The 16420-nt window shown below is 36.9% G+C and overlaps 1 protein-coding gene across 1 annotated transcript in view; it reads right to left on the bottom strand.

Annotated features, from left to right (window-relative positions):
- Nucleotides 1–5496: 5496 nt before the first annotated feature.
- LOC102418604 (carbonyl reductase family member 4-like) overlaps nucleotides 5497–16420 on the bottom strand; it is a 15006-nt gene continuing 4082 nt past the window's right edge. Inside the window, 4 exon segments of the mRNA XM_014457562.2 lie at nucleotides 5497–5683; nucleotides 13017–13055; nucleotides 13058–13146; nucleotides 15570–15710. Coding sequence (XP_014313048.1) covers nucleotides 5505–5683; nucleotides 13017–13055; nucleotides 13058–13146; nucleotides 15570–15710 — 448 coding nt within the window. The 3' untranslated portion in view covers nucleotides 5497–5504.

The following is a 16420-nucleotide window of genomic DNA, read 5'->3' on the forward strand; positions in this document are numbered from 1 at the left end:
GATAAAAGTAGAAGGGCAGGAGACATGTTAAAGGCCAGGCTTTTCTTTGGTTTTCCTGAAAATTAATCTCACATGTAGGTGAAAAAACACAGCCATTCACAAGTTTGGGAATCTAGGGCCAGCTGGAATTTGGAGCACCTGTGCTATGGAAATTTAGTGTTGTCTGAGTTTGTGTAGTAGTTGACAATTTCAAATGTTCAGAGCAAGTTGACAACGGACTGAGACTGCAAGATTGGTATAAGATAGACATTGCCTGTAGCATCTAGTCAACTTGAGTGAAATAGGGACAAAAACAGGTCTGTGCCATAATGTATTTTTTTCAATGGCACCAAGACATGGTGAATGGAAAATGTATCTGCTAAACTGTGTTTACACTGAAACGAGATCCTCTTCGCAGCTTAAGTTGTTATGGCAGAATTCAGTTCTTCACAGCTACCGGACAGGAGTCTCGCTGAGTCTGTCACTAGGGGCCACTAAATTCTTCCCACCACCTGCATTCCTTGCCACCTTCAAACTCAGCAATGAGAATCTCCCTCAAGACAAATCCCTCTCACTTTTTGAATCTCATAGCAACAGAGGCCCAATCACTTTTAAGGGAACACCTGATCAGGTAAAGCCCACTCAGATAATCCTTCCTAAAACCCCTGGATTTGGGATGTAATTATGTCTGCAAAATCACTTCAAAGCAATTTGTGTTTGATTGCATAACTGAGAGAAGGTGTATGAACACCAGCAAGAGAGAGATCATGGGAGCCGTCTTAGAATTCTGAAAACCACATGAGTTTATTGTATGTATGCATGCAAATAACATTGGTTTGTGTGATAGACCAGGTAGAAGTATTCTGTGACCACATATCATATCTCCTCCCTTAGAAATTAAATATACAGTGTGCTGGCTCAAGATGGCAACACAGGAAGATCCTGAACATACCTACATAATAATCTCCTCTGAAAGAAACCCAACACTAGCTGAGTGAATCATACATATTGGACAAATATTTTAAAAAGGACTGACACAGGTAGGAGAGGCTCAGACACAATCATGCCAAACCCCACCCTCAGCAGAGCAACCTACAATTAGGAGGAAACTCATGACACCAAGCTTCTCTCTGAGCAATGAAGAGGTTTGAACCTAACGGTTAAGACCTGCAAATGCAAGAAGCGCCCCCAAATGTATCCCTTCAAACTCCAATGGGGCTTGTGAGCACGAGATCCACGAGGCTACAGCAGTCAGAGAAACTGTTCTCAAAGATTCCCACACACAGACTCACCCACCCTGGGACCCAGCACACAGGCAGCTGACTGAAAAGTGGCCAGTCTTTCTGTGAAAGAGGCCTATTTGCTTATCTTAAGGGGGCAGCCTGAAGGGTAGGCATCTAATTTAAATCCCATGTAGGGGCCTAACTATAGGTGCATCCTAAGACGCAGGAATCTAATGAAACACACTCTAAAGCTGACTGCATTTCCAGAGACCTCAGGGGACATGTACCATCTTCACACACTCCATCTGCTCGCTCCAGGGTCACTGGTATCTCCAGAAAAAGAGCTGTGCCCACAACTGAAGCAGCCACCCACAAGACACCCCTTGATCGCCTGGCTCTGGTGTCCAGCAGGGCTTATCTTTGCAAGTGCCATAGGACTGGAATGGAGAAACTGTTCTTAACCAACTACCCCCAGCCGTAGGTCATAGCATACAGTCAGCACACTGAAACATATCCTAATCTTTCTGTGAAAGAGGACAATTAGCTTGTCTTCATAGCTGTGGCCTAAGAGGCTGGCTTCTAGGGGCTGACCCAAAATCCTCTCCAGAAATGGCAAGGTCAGCAGGCACTATTTGGTGCCCTACACTTCCAAGCCCAGGGTACCCTTGTCCCCTTGGAAGAAGCTTATGGAACATCCACCACTCCAGTCTTTGTGGCTGATGCCCAAAGGACACGTCCTTTGATAGTCTGGCCCTGGTGGCTAGTGGGCTTTGTGTTCACAGATTCAACTAGACAAAAGCCAACAAACAGCCCTTTACTGGCTATAACCCCAAGGCTCAGTATGGAGGAAGAAGACAGAAACACCCTTCTCCCAGTATTCCCCTCAAAGAGGCACATTCCCATACTTTAGAAACTGCTGTCCAAGAGTCTGGCTTCCAATCAACCTGAATCTAGATGCTGACTGGGGTCCTATCCATTGGGACATTGACAGGTCTTGGCACACCTGCAACTATTGAGAGCAACTCAGAATAAAATAGGCTATTTGGACAATGACAAAGGTTTGAGAGGCAACCAACAGCCTGGACAGGGCTGAATAATATGGTTCATCTCCTACATGAGGCCACTCTTTCAAGACTGAGAGAAGTGAGTATTTTACCTAATAGAAACATACTGAGTATCAAGGAAAAATGAAGAAATAAAGGAATCCACTCCATACAAAAGAAGATAAAGACCTAAGAAAAGACCTTAATGTAAGGGAGATAAGTGATTTAACTGATAAAGAGTTCAAAATAGCAGCCTTAAAGATGCTCAAGGAGCTTGGAGGAAAATACATGAGCAAAGTGAGAATTCCAACAAAGTGACACCACCACAGAGAAGTCACAGAGACGAAGAGTACAATAACTGACATGAAAAATGCAATAGAGGGTTTCAACAGTGAACTGATGAAGCAGAAGGAACAGCAAACTCATAGACAGTGGAGAGGAACTCATCCAATTAGAGGAACAAAAAGAAAAGAGTAAAGATAGCTTAAGGGACTCATGAGATAACATTAAGTGAACCAACATTCACATTATATGGGTCCCAAAAGGAGAAAAGAGAAAAAGGAGGCAAAAAAAATATTCAAAGAAATAATGGATGAAAATTTCCCTAACCTGGGCAAGAAAACAGGTATCTAGATGCAGGAAGTAAAAAAAAAAAAGATAAACCCTAGAGGCCCTGGGGATGCAATGTACACCTTGTGCCTACAGTAAACAATAATGTATTTTATATATGAAAATTGCTAAAAGAGTTGATACCAAAAGTTCTCATCATAAGAAAAAAAAATCTGTAACTATGGATGGTGATGGATATTCAGTAGACTTACTATGTGATCAGTGCCCAACATATACAAACAGTGTATTATGTTGAACACCTGAAACTAATAGAATGTTGTATATGTCATTATATCTCTAAAAAAAAGTGAAGTACTTAGAGATATAATTAACAAATTTTTGAAATATGTGTATGCTGAAAACTACAAAAAGTTACTTAAAAATTACACTAAATAAAGACAGAGGGATTTTCCGTGAAGAACTTGTAATGTCATTAAAAGTGAAATTAACATAAAAGAAACTTAAAAATTATTAAATACTTTTAGTATGTTTTTCAAAATAGGGTAGTGGTATGATGTCTTAATTTGCATATATTTCCATTTTGAAAGCCTGGAAAAATGTTTCAGCAACATAAGGAAAAACTCATATATCCAGAATAGACTTCTCCCTTTATTCTACGTGAGAGAAGCATATAAATTCAATGACCTTCTTTGTGCCTATTACTGCTCCCAAAGTAATTTATAACATGTAATTCTATCTCTATAAAGCAGTTAAAAACTGTCTCATAAAATGAATATGAATAAAAAGTATGAACAGGAGCACAAATTTTAAAGCCTTCCATGCAAAAAATTTAATACATTGTCTTTAAGCACAAATCTTTTTTAAAAAAGTGCAAAACACAAGTTGGATCATGGGCTCATATTTGTCACACAGCAGCTACAGATAAGACTTCTTAAGAATTCAATGAAGTTCTTGAACCACTGAACATAAGCAACAGCTGGCAACTTATTTCAGCAACTATGAAATTATAAATTCTACCCGGTTAGTGGAAGTGGGTGGAAAATTCACCTGGAGTGGAACAGTGAAAGCTCATTTTACCAATTTCAAAATTTATCCCAATATTACACCAGCAGCTTGATGTGGGCTAGGGGACAGAGTGGACTAGTTAAAAGGATTATATTTCTTAAAGTGTAAATATACACTTAAAGTTTAAACCTATCTGTAGCCTACATCTTAGTGTCATCAGTTCCATGAAAAACCTTAAAAGTGTGGTTTTGAACTCTATATCCAGTAGTTTTCTTTCCTCCATTTCTGTCACTTGTGTCCTGTTTCTTTGCCTCGGCATTTTTTATGCTTCGCTGTGTCATAGAGTGGTTTTCTGTGCTAAGTGTCCCAATTACCTGAGGTAGACACTCTTGGTGCACCCCCTTGTGGGCTTTGTGCACAGTCTTGTTGTAGTTAAGCCTTGATTGTTGTAGATAAAACTGGGAGGATTTGACCTCCAGGCCAATTGGCTGTGAGAATCAGTTTTGTCTGCGGTGGGAGAACTTCTGTGCTGAAGACACCCTTATGGGGCAAGACTTGCTTCAGTGGGGCTTTGGTGCTCACTGAGTCTGCCCCCTGAGTGTATCCCTTATAGATATGAGGAGTTGTAATTGGATGGTCCCACTCTGACCACTGGGTACACTGGCTCTTGGATCTAAGAAGGTGCTAATCTAGCCTTTGCCTGAGGCTACCCAGCAGAAGCCAGCTGTAAAGCAATGCAAGTTGCCCTGGGGCCTTGGGGCAGCTGCAGTTTGTTAAGTTATTTTCAGATTACAAAGGGCCGGGCCTTTCATATGCAAAAGCCTCCTTGCACGGCTTGGGCGGGGCGGGGTCCTAGGGGATCAACAGGGCAGGCTGAGCGAGCCAGCAGTATGGCTGCTCTCAGTCCTGCCTTCAGAGGTCCTGGCAATCGCCGCAAGTGCCTCCGAGAGAAAGCTTCCCTCGAGTTCTGACCGATGCCAGACAGTCTCGTTTCTCCCGTATGAGTCTGGGTCCCCAGACACTCGCCCGGAACTGGAGCTCAGAGCTTGAGACTCCCTCCCAATTGAAAAAGACAATCGTGTCCTCAGCCTCCAGCCCTCTCCGCATGCACCTCCGCACCTTTGTATTTACTTCAGCACCGCACCTCCTCTGAGTCTCGGTATGCTTTTCTCTTTCCTTCTAGTTGTAGAAATTCCACTCAGCCAGCCTTCCTGTGGTTCTGGATGATGTCCGTTACGTCTTTTAGTTGTATTTTTGAAGTGGTTGTGCGAGGCAACAATCTCCGGTGTTTACCTATGCCGCCATCTTGGTTTCTCTGTAAATACTCTTATTTTGGCAATGGACGATAAGGTTAACTTCATTCAACTTAATATAATAACTCCTAAAAATTAAACTTTATAATTTTCTCACTTTTGAGACAAAATATATAAATTCAGGTAATATCTGTTTATAGCACTTGAAAAATGTCTATAAACTTAAATCACTATAGTCTGTAAGGTACATACCATTTAGAAAATACAATTGGTCAAACATTGTTCTTTTCAGATAAATACATAAAAAGGTAGAAATCAACATTTGTAGCATGAATAGGTTTGATTATCAAATGTAACCCATGTAGATGTGATTGTCTAATCAACAATGTGTGCCTGATTCTAATCACCATTCTACCTGAGAAATCTGTAAATTACATCGTGAGTTGTAATCCCCCATCCACTACCAGAACATGCCCTGTAATATAAGGTGATTCTAAGAGAAACACAACTGCATGTGCCACATCAATAGGTTCTCCAAATCTCCCAAGAGGGATATTTTTCTTTAAATGTTCTTTGTTCAAGGCTTTTGTCATATCTGTATGAACAAATCCTAAAGAGAAATGTTTGCTTAGTAGAAAAGAGTAGATACTAAGACAGTTGCTCAACCTCAGATAAAAATAAGTTTGTTCCAGAAAACTTGAGGTTACTAATAAACTTTATTTAGGAAATAGTTTTGCTAGCAATCAAGTAACCAAGTCTACATTTTTTTTGACTTATTAACTTAATGAACATTTATTGAACACTAAAATCTTTGATTCCCAAATATTTGACCCAACTCATAGCAAAATGTAAGTGGGCACATATAAATATGAATAAAATTATATTCTTTAGGGAACCTAAAATTTAAGGAGGAATTAGTCACTTGCATCCCTAATTATAAGGTAAGGAAGTCTAGTGAATATCCTTATAGAGGTATGAACAAAGTACTATAGAATTGATTAATTTTCACTTGAGTGGGGTAGAGGGGTGGAAGACAGGGTAGAGGGAAGGAAGGCATCACATGAACCAATTTGGCACTATGATGATTAGTTCCATTTGCTAGGACAATTGATGAGTAAAAGACCAGTATTCCCAATATTCATATAACAAAAAAAAATTGTAGTCATATCCAATTCTGATAGTATACACAAAAAAATAAAAACTTTAACATGACATTGGTGTGTGCAATAAAACTTGCAGAGAATATGTTCTAAAGCAGCGGTTCTCAACCTGTGGGTCGCGACCCCTTTGGGGGTCGAAGGACCCTTTCACAGGGGTCGCCTAAGACCATCTGAAAACACATATATAATTACATATTGTTTTTGTAATTAATCACTATGCTTTAATTATGTTCAATTTGTAACAATGAAATTGGGGGTCACCACAATGAGGAACTGTATTAAAGGGTCACGGCATTAGGAAGGTTGAGAACCACTGTTCTAAAGTATAATGTTCTGTAGTATAAAGTACTATGTAATATATTTCAGCAATTATTCCTAAATGATTTGCATTATACGATATATGTAAAGACTATAGATTTATTAATATAATCTTGTGATTAATCTAAGATATAAAAACACACATTACCAATAAAATACTTAACTTATGTAATCAATGTTCACTATTCAATTATTTAAGCAACTAAGAAGTCCTCATAAAAGGAATAATTAGAAAAATATAAAAAAATTTAAAATCATAAAGAATAAATGGATTAATATTAGACATAACATGTGAAGTAAAAGTTCAATGTGCAATATCAAAAATACAGTTTCCAAATTGCCTTGTGTTAAAATGAAACTAGTTATAACTCAAACTAAAACAACCTAAATATACTGCCATTTAAAATACCAGGTTAATTAATTTTGCTTATTAGCAAAATAGATACAGACTCATAGATAGAGAGCAGGTTGACAGCTCTCAGGGGTGGGGTGGGGAATGTCTGTGGAGGGGTTTCACAAAGAAGAAAGGAAAAAACCTCATGGACATAGACAATAGTGTGGTGACTGCCAGGGGACAGGTGGGAGGAAGTGGAGGAAAGTAATGGAGAAAAAATGGTGATGGTAGGAGACTTGACTGGGGTAGTAAACACACACACAGTGTACAGATGATGTGTTGTAGAATTGTGAGCCTGAAACCTATATAATTTTGTTAACCAGTGTCACCCCCAATAAATTCAATAAAAAGGAAAAAAAACAAAAAAAATCGATTAAATTAAATACCAGGTTAAAAGTGAACTAAGCACTGGATTAAAAGTTTGTACTAAGCCAAAGGTTTATTATGCACTCTATGTAATTATTTAATTTTTCCTTGCCTTAGGTTTTCACTTACAAATATCTAAACAGTTGCTTTTAAGTCTTGTGAGAAATAATCATAGATTTTTCTATCATGAAGCCCATGACGATGAAAGCTTTATTAAGGAAAAAACTAGAAATAAGCTGAATGTGTTTCAATAAGGAACTAGTTAAATAAATCATGGTACATCAACACAATACAACAATGTGGAGGCATTAAAATGATTCCACTGCAAAACATTTAATATAAAAGAAAACATTTGTGTATTTAAAAAGTAGGTTACCAATGAACTTAGTTATACTGATATTAAAAGGTACAAACTCCCAGTTATAAAATAAGTAAGTCACAGGGATATAATATACAGCATGGTGACTATAGTTAATACTGTATATTTGAAAGTATATAAGATAATAGACCTTAAAATTCTTATCACAAGAAAAAAAATTGTAACATGTTAGAAGAGGAATGTTAACTAGACTTACTGTGGTGATCATTTCACAATGTATACAAATATGGAATCATTATGCTTTACACCTGAAAGTAATATAGTTACATATGTCATCACACCTCAATAAAAAAAACAAACACCAAAAAGCTTATACTAATGACTGGAAAAATATATTCCAAAATATTAATAGAGATTATCATTAGACACTAGAGTTACAGGTAATGATTATTATTTTCTTCTTTTACTTGTCTGTACTTTCCTAAGTGTCTACAAGAGATATATTTTATTTTTTTATTTAGAAAAAAACTTATTGAAAAAAGATGCACAGTACTAACTTCAAATTATCTATAATGAGGGCCTAGAATACAGCAACTATTTATATTGTGTGTTTCACTGAAAGAAAATCTTAGTACATTTATTTACCTATTTTTAATTGAATTTATTGGAGTGACATTGATTAATAAAATTACATAGGTTTCAGGTGTACAATTCTATAATACAACATCTATGTATTTTATTGTGTGGTCGCCACCCCAAGTCATCTCCTTCATTCACCAATTATCCCCCCATACCCTCTTCTAATTCCCACCATCTCCCTTTCTCTCTGGCAATCACCATACTTTTGTCTGTGTCTATGAGGATTTTTTAAAAATTGATTTTCAGAGAGAGAGAGGGAGGGCAGGGGGGGAGGAGACAGAAACATCAATGTGAGAGAAATATCAAGTGGTTGACTCCCACAGGCGCCCTGACTGGGGATCCAACCTGAAACCTGGTTAGTGCATCACCCCATGCACCAAAGGGTGGCAGGTTCGATTACCGGTCAAGGACATGTACTTGGGTTATGGGTTCCCTTCTCATCTCTGGGTGGGGTGGGTGTGGGAGTCAACCAAGTTATATGTTTCTCTCACATTGATGTTTCTCTCTCTCTCCCACTTTCCTCCCTCCCTTCCACTCTCTCTAAAAAGCAATTGGAAACATATCGTCAGGTGAAGATTAACAAAAAAATAAATGTATATAATTAATAAATAATCCATAATTCTAATATTTGTCATGTTGTTAAAAGATCCAATAAAGAACATGATTATAATTACTACTGAAAATAAAGTTAATAAATAATCCATAGAATCAATTTATGGTGGAATCAATTTAATTGTACGATTTCAACTTATACTTTGCTTCTGACCAATGAAGCATATTCATACTATGAAACCTACTAAAGATATATAGCCATTATTGAACAGCCACAATTTTAGCAACAGGTTTTTTTGTGTGTTTTAAATTGCACTGGAAAGATCTTTAGAAAAGGTTATACAAGTGCACTTCCATAACACTCATAAAACTTCCCTTTGTATACAAATTGCATTCCCACTATTTCGCCTGTTGCCTTGACAACTAATTCACACGAACAAAATTAAGCATTCATTCTTCAGCGTTTCCATAGCATCATACATGTATCTTTATATGCATCACATGCCACTGTAGTTATTTGTTTATATGTCTGTCTTTCCCACTGTACTTAGCTCCTTGTGACAGAGTATCTTATTCATTTTTGTAATTTTGGAACCTAACACAGACCTTGAATATGAGACACTCCCATACGTAAGCCTGCTGAATGATTTATTATGCGTTAAGAACACTTACATTGCCCTTAAACTATCAGCTTTTAAATCATGATGACGTAGAATTAACTCTTCATTACCCACACCACTGCAATCTCCAAAAGAGAAGGAAGGAAATACATGCAGTTCCAAACCACAAATGATCTATTCTCCACATGGATGAACGAGGCTAACACTAAAATCAATCAGGCTGTACAAAGCGTACACAAACAGAAAGCAGTGCCAAGATGGCAGTGCAGCTTTTGGATTATCCTTTTTTTTTTAAATGGATGTACTGTATCTAAACCACAGTCTATCAAATGTTCATGGATTTGGAATGCTTGAATTCAGCCAGTCTCTGTGACAAAACAATGCATTGGGATGCAGGGACATTCTACAGCAAAAGGGCTATCAGAACATTTGACCAGCCCGGCTGGTGTGGCTAAGTGGTTGAGGTCAACCTACAAACCGGGAGATCACGGTTCGATTCCCTGTCAGGGCACATGTTTGAGTTGAGGGCTCTATCCCTAGTGGGAGACATGCAGGAGGCAGCTGATCAATGATTCTCTCTCATCGTTAATGCTTCTATCTCTCTCTCCCTCTCCCTTCCTCTCTGAAATCAATAAAAATATTTTTTAAAAAAATTAAATAAAAAAAGAACATTTGACCATTCCCTGATCCCTGCTGTTTCAACATCAGTGCCAAATAAAACACCAACTCTAGTGTCCAAGCTGCAGCCATTAGTGACTTGAAATGAAAAGGTGACAAAGTCTACTTTCTACTTACTCTTTCTTTCATGTCATCTGCAAATAAGGAATCTTTTCTTAACATAGGTAATCAATTCTTAAATACTTATAGTAAGCTAGCACAAAATTCCATGGCTAACTGGCAGAGGTTCATGAAAACACTCATTTACTTCAAAAGTCAAGTAAATACCTAACCAAAATTTCTATCACACCATCTAATGAGTGATACTGGTAGATTCAAGTTTTAGCACATTTTTATTACCCTCTTAACTACCCCAGGCAATTTTATCAACTAGTAACTTGGCAAAAGGGAAGTAATATAAAGGTAAAAGCTACAAAATTGGATAATTGCAGATAGTTTAGACAAGCCATATTAACAAAAGGACAAAAAATAAAAAGACCTGAAAACCTTCTAATGATACAAAGGAAATCTAAGGGACCATTACTTTTAAGCTTACCTTAGCTGGGAATGAAAAGATAAAGCTTTTAGTAACAGTCCTGACATAAACCTTTGGCTAGTCACTCTCTCCTAGGTCCCAGTCTTCCAAACAGTAAAAATGACTGGAATAAATGAGCTACAAGGTCCTTTCCACCTCACATTTTCCCATAATTAATATTTAAACATAAATATTTTAAAGATAATATAAAGTATGGGGAATTTTTTGTAGTCACCAGTTCATTACATGATTCTTTTCACAGTCATTTTAGAATTATTCTACCCAGATGTCAATCTATGAGTACCAATTAATAGGCCAATTAATGACTCCTTTATAAATAAAAAAATGAAGACTTTCTTTAGCTGTAGCAACCTAAACTATAATTCTGGTCATTATGATTTAATATTTTCAATTACCAGTTACAAACAGACCAAGTTCATTGGCTTTGTGTCCCATTTAATCCAACAATATTTTCAAGTGATGTGGAATACCCAAAGTCAGCATATAAAAGGAGCAGGTGCACAAAAAGGTTCCTCTTGACTTTCAGCGGTTCTCAACCTGTGGGTCACAACCCCTTTGGCGGTTGAACGACCCTTTCACATGGGTCGCCTAAGATCATCCTGCATATCAGATATTTACATTACGATTCATAACAGTAGCAACATTACAGTTATGAAGTAGCAATGAAAATAATTTTATGGTTGGGTCACAACATGAGGAACTGTATTTAAAGGGCCAGAAGGTTGAAACCACTATAAGGGTCTCTGATTTCACACTTGCTCTGCCTTACAGGTGACTTGCCTCTCTCTTGGCTTGGGTTGTCCTTCATGATTAACAAGAACACAAGTGTTCCTGATGGATTCCCTAAAGCAGTGGTTCTCAACCTTGGCTGCACATTAGAATCACCTGGGAATCTTTTTAAAATTCTGATTTCTGGGCCTCATCCTCTGGAAATTCTGTTTCTTTGTTACTAATGTTGTGGCCCCACCTCATAACAAAGAAACAGAATTTCCGGAGGATGAAGCCCAGAAATCAGGATTTTAAAAAGATTCCCAGGTGATTCTAATGTGCAGCCAAGGTTGAGAACCACTGCCCTAAAGGAAGGCAGCTCTACTGCAAGTTTCCCACTGTGACTTCTACTATTTTGAAAATTCAGTAAACAGCCACCTCTCTATCCATCTTCACTGCTGGCCACAAATCTCAGTTCCTCCTGCACATGGAATAGACCTTGTTGGTGCCAGAGTCCAAGTGTTCTCATTTCTGTTACGACGCACTACCACCTTCCTCCCCGTGACATTACACAATGAGCTTCCACTCGGTCATTCAACAGGCAGCTGCTGCCAAAATCACTTTAAAATCTTATTACTTCATGGAGTGACTTTAAAAAAAGATTTTTCTTCCTCCTGAGTCTGTGTAAGTATCTTTTTTCCTTCTAATTTTTCTTTGTGTTCAATTTCTAACAGGAATCTTGGATAGCTCTCTTAGATACAATGAAGTCCAGTGAAAGGGATCTGTCTATTTGGAAAAGAAACATTATATGACCTCTGGCAATTCTTTATCTGTACAAATACTGACTTTCTGGAGTAATGAGTAGATCACATGACTACTTTGTGAAATGTCCAAACGATATCACCTATGCAGCCTTGTTTATTTCCTCTGGATTGTACCGTTATTAAAAGTATAGGGGATTATAGAGCTATTCAGAGATTTTAAATATAAAGATTTATTGTGTTCCCCACCCCTCCCCGCACACACACACACACACACACACACACACACAACTGAAATTCTTACATTCTTTTCTTTAAAGAAATGTTTTTATTTATTTCAGAGAGAGAAAGGGAGAAGGAGAGATAGAAATATCAATGATGATAGAGAATCATTGATCAGCTGCCTCCTGCACACCTCCTACTGGGGATTAAGCCTGCAACCTAGGCATGTGCCCTGACTGGGAATCGAACTGTGATCTTTTGGTTCATGGGTTGATGCTCAACCACTGACCCACACTGGCTGGGCCATTCTTAATTTATAACCGATTTTTAAAGTACAAGTTTCTTTTGTGATTTTAGTTTGGGAATAATCATTCAGTAAAAGATGCAACGTGGTTTATGCAATCAAGACAGCCTGTCATTACTCTTTGCCTCCTCCTTGAGGACGATGCACAAACTGGCAGTGTGGCCACGGAGGTCCTGTCAGGACGTAGGAAGGTCCTCCTGCATTTAGCTACTGAAGACTCTAGTGACAATGCAGATTCCGCACGTTCCTGCACCAATATGCTGAGAAGTGCCTAATGATGCTGATGTACTTACAATCTTTGCAATTATTATATAAAGCCATAAACATGCATAAATTATGTTTAAAAAAAAAAGAAGTTTTCACTGACCTGGAGCAACTACATTCACTGTAATTTTCCTTCTTACTATTCTTTAACAAGAGCACGTGAAAATCCGAAGATTCCTTCTTTACTAGCACTGTACACAGACTGACCAGCATTTCCTTTTAAGCCAATAATACTTGCTAGACATAAAAATTGAAACAAATTCAAACCAATTTAATGGGGTTATTTGGATATGCAGATAATTTATACTAAACAAAGAACAAATCATTGTACCTTGTCCTTTGCTAAAATTAGGAATTCTAGCCATTGTCACTTGAGTGTTAAGAGTCTGAATCTGCTGCAGATACACAGAAAACAGGATTTGAAAGATGCTTATTTGAAACCTCAAATGCCAAACAGGGTTTCAGAATTGATCCACTAAGTGAAAGAAACCCACTCTCATCTCTGAATAGGTCGCATGATGAAAAATTCTACAGTATTTACAAAGATGTGCAGTAGAAAGAAGTTAAAGCCAGAAAAAGTTAGATGATGACTCATTAATTTTATGATTCTACAACATAGACATAAGGAAACATTCATTTCCACCTAAGAAATATTTCATCTGAAGATAAATCTCACTAAATTTGAATTACTGTCCATCTAACTAAGAAAAGTTTCAATTACAAACTTTTGGTAAAATTGCAATTTAGTTACCTTCAGTGATGTTTTATAACTTGCATTGCCTACTAAAGATTCTTGGGTAGTCTCATTTTTTTGAATATAAAAGAATAACTTATAATTCAAATAGCAACTGCATGCAAATAAATTCAAGCAAAACATAAGTGGAGAAATAATTTTCTGCACTAGTGACCTGTACTTGTAAAATTAAGCAAGAACCTCTCACAAAATGTTTGAAGTAATTTTATTTTAGAAAACATTCCAAATACTTTTTATGTTATAATCAAGTCCAAGATTAAAATGTTTATCTACATTATATCTTAATAACAAAGAATGATAACAGTAAAGCACAGAAAAGAGAAAAGGGAGAGCAGACAGAGGAAATGCAGATGAATAAACAAGGGTATTTGGAAGAGAGAGCAATATGGAGGACACAAAAAAGAAAGAAAAATACAGGCATGAAAGAAAGGCCAAAGGAAGCTATAAAAGTTTGGTTCATGCCAAATACTATTGTTCTTCTAGTCAAAAGTGGTAACTTCTGAAATACCATCAATTTTCTAGAAGTTTAAATAGTCCTTTCTGTAATAAGATTCTCTTAACTTATTTTAAATTATCTAATTTTATTTACTTTTAGCATAATTCTAAAGTTTGGCATGACAAGGGAATGATGAGGATTTTTTAAATATACCTAAAAGGGAGATATTTTAGAGTTAAACAAATATACCCCAGGTGATGTATATAGGCCATATACCAGCAGCTTACAAGAACCTAAAAATCATTATCTGTTGGGGCCAGTGTTGCTCAGTGGTTAAGCACTGACCTATGAACCAGGAGGTCACGGTTCAATTCCTGGTTGGGGCACATGCCCAGGCTGAGGGCTCAATCCCTGGTGCCTGAGGCAGCTGATCAATGATTCTCTCTCATCATTGATGTTTCTCTCTCCCCCTCTCCCTTCCTCTCTAAATCAATAAAAATATTTTTTCAAAAATCATTATCTTGCTGTGTTAGAAAACAAAGGTCGGCTCATTTACTAATCTTTCATAAGAAAATTAATCTCATATTTTTAAGGGTAAATGTCAAAAGTGTTCTAATGCTTATTAGCATAATATCCTTCTCTCACTTTCAAAAAAGAAAAACCCTACATCAGTTTGGAAAGACATTTCCTATATTAAAAAGAATAGGGTCTTTTACTTCAACTAGGAAATATTCCCCTCTAGTGGCTTTTTAAGAGTCAGGTAGTATGCCATTATTTTCAATTATCAAATTGAAATAAAATTTCAAATCATTTTGCATTTTAAGGTCTACAAGCACATAGTACACAGTTGATCCACCCCATGAGTCGGATGAACTGAAGACAATAGGTTACTTATATCCAGGCTAAAAAACTGAAAAAGTTACTTCTTTTCTTAAAAGCTTTCTCTGAAACCTCTGTACTTGATTTGTCAATGATCCAGGCAGCTGCTCTAGACATCATTTTTAGGCCCCAGTATATAACATGTTCAACTCCTTCTCCACGTTTTAAAAACTAGGTTTCACATAAAAATCAGGATGTCCAATTTCTCTTTAAAAATCAAAACAGCTGGCAAAACTGGGACCACATTTGTGCATAGCAACATTCTACTGGATCTGAGCAGTGCTAGCTCCTGCCATTCCAATGGCCTCTGGACACCAAAGCTGGGTCTTTTGTCATTTATCACATGGCTTGTGCTGTCATTTTTCTAATACCTGGTGGTGTCAACTCATTCCACACCTACTTGACCACTATACAGATGTGAATTTGTGATTCCTGTTGTACCCATTCATCAGTTAATCAAATCCTTTCTCCACAGATAATAAGATGACACATTTCATCCAAGTTTCACCCATGAACAAATTCCAATTTAGTCAATTAAATATTTTTTGGGTACTAAAAGATAACTATAAATTCACAAAGGTGAAGACTCACCTACATTAACAATAGATCCTCTCTGTTGTTGAATCATAGTTTTCATGGCAGCTTTGCAGGTCAGCATGGAACCCAAAAGGTTAGTATGAAGCTGAGTTATCACATCTTCAGTTTTCGTTCTTGTTAAAAGGCTATCCCTAGAAATAAAAAGCACATAAGTTAAAAACAAGATAAAACATCATCAAGAAATATATAACATTTTTACTGAGATTATAAAAAGTGCTTCATATCTCAGCTGGAATACCTAGAAAGTCCCATTTTAAACTTGGTTTGAGAGGCACTAAAACAACAGATATGCCAGAAAGGATCTACTTGGAAGCCACCTTCCTATCCGCTCTCAGGTAGAGTAGCTAATATTCCTAACTGTGAAAACTGGTGCCACATAACCAAAATAGCTGGAATTAACTGAGCAATTGCCATGCTAAGCCTTCCGTGTTTAGAAAAAAAATATATATATAATTATACACACACACTATATTTATATTTATATATATATATATATATATATATATATATATATATCATGTTCAAAGGCTGTTAAATCACGTTGTTTATCCATATCTTCAGGAAAAAATCACTTCTACTGTCGTGGTAAACAACCAGCTTTATAATGGTCTGGCCCTCTTGCAACTTCAGCATGAAATTATAGCTAATTTGCCTACACACATCAGGTGGTCATAATAATCTGACCACTCAGTGTGTGTGTGTCTGTGTGTGTGTGTGTATGTGTGTGTGTGTGTGTGTATGGGAACATATATCTTATGTTCCCATATATATATATATATATATATATATATATATATATATATATAAAACTGGTATAAATATATATATATATTTATATTTA

This window comes from Myotis lucifugus, unplaced genomic scaffold (assembly GCF_000147115.1).
Source record: "Myotis lucifugus unplaced genomic scaffold, Myoluc2.0 scaffold_1, whole genome shotgun sequence".
Lineage (NCBI taxonomy): Eukaryota > Metazoa > Chordata > Mammalia > Chiroptera > Vespertilionidae > Myotis > Myotis lucifugus.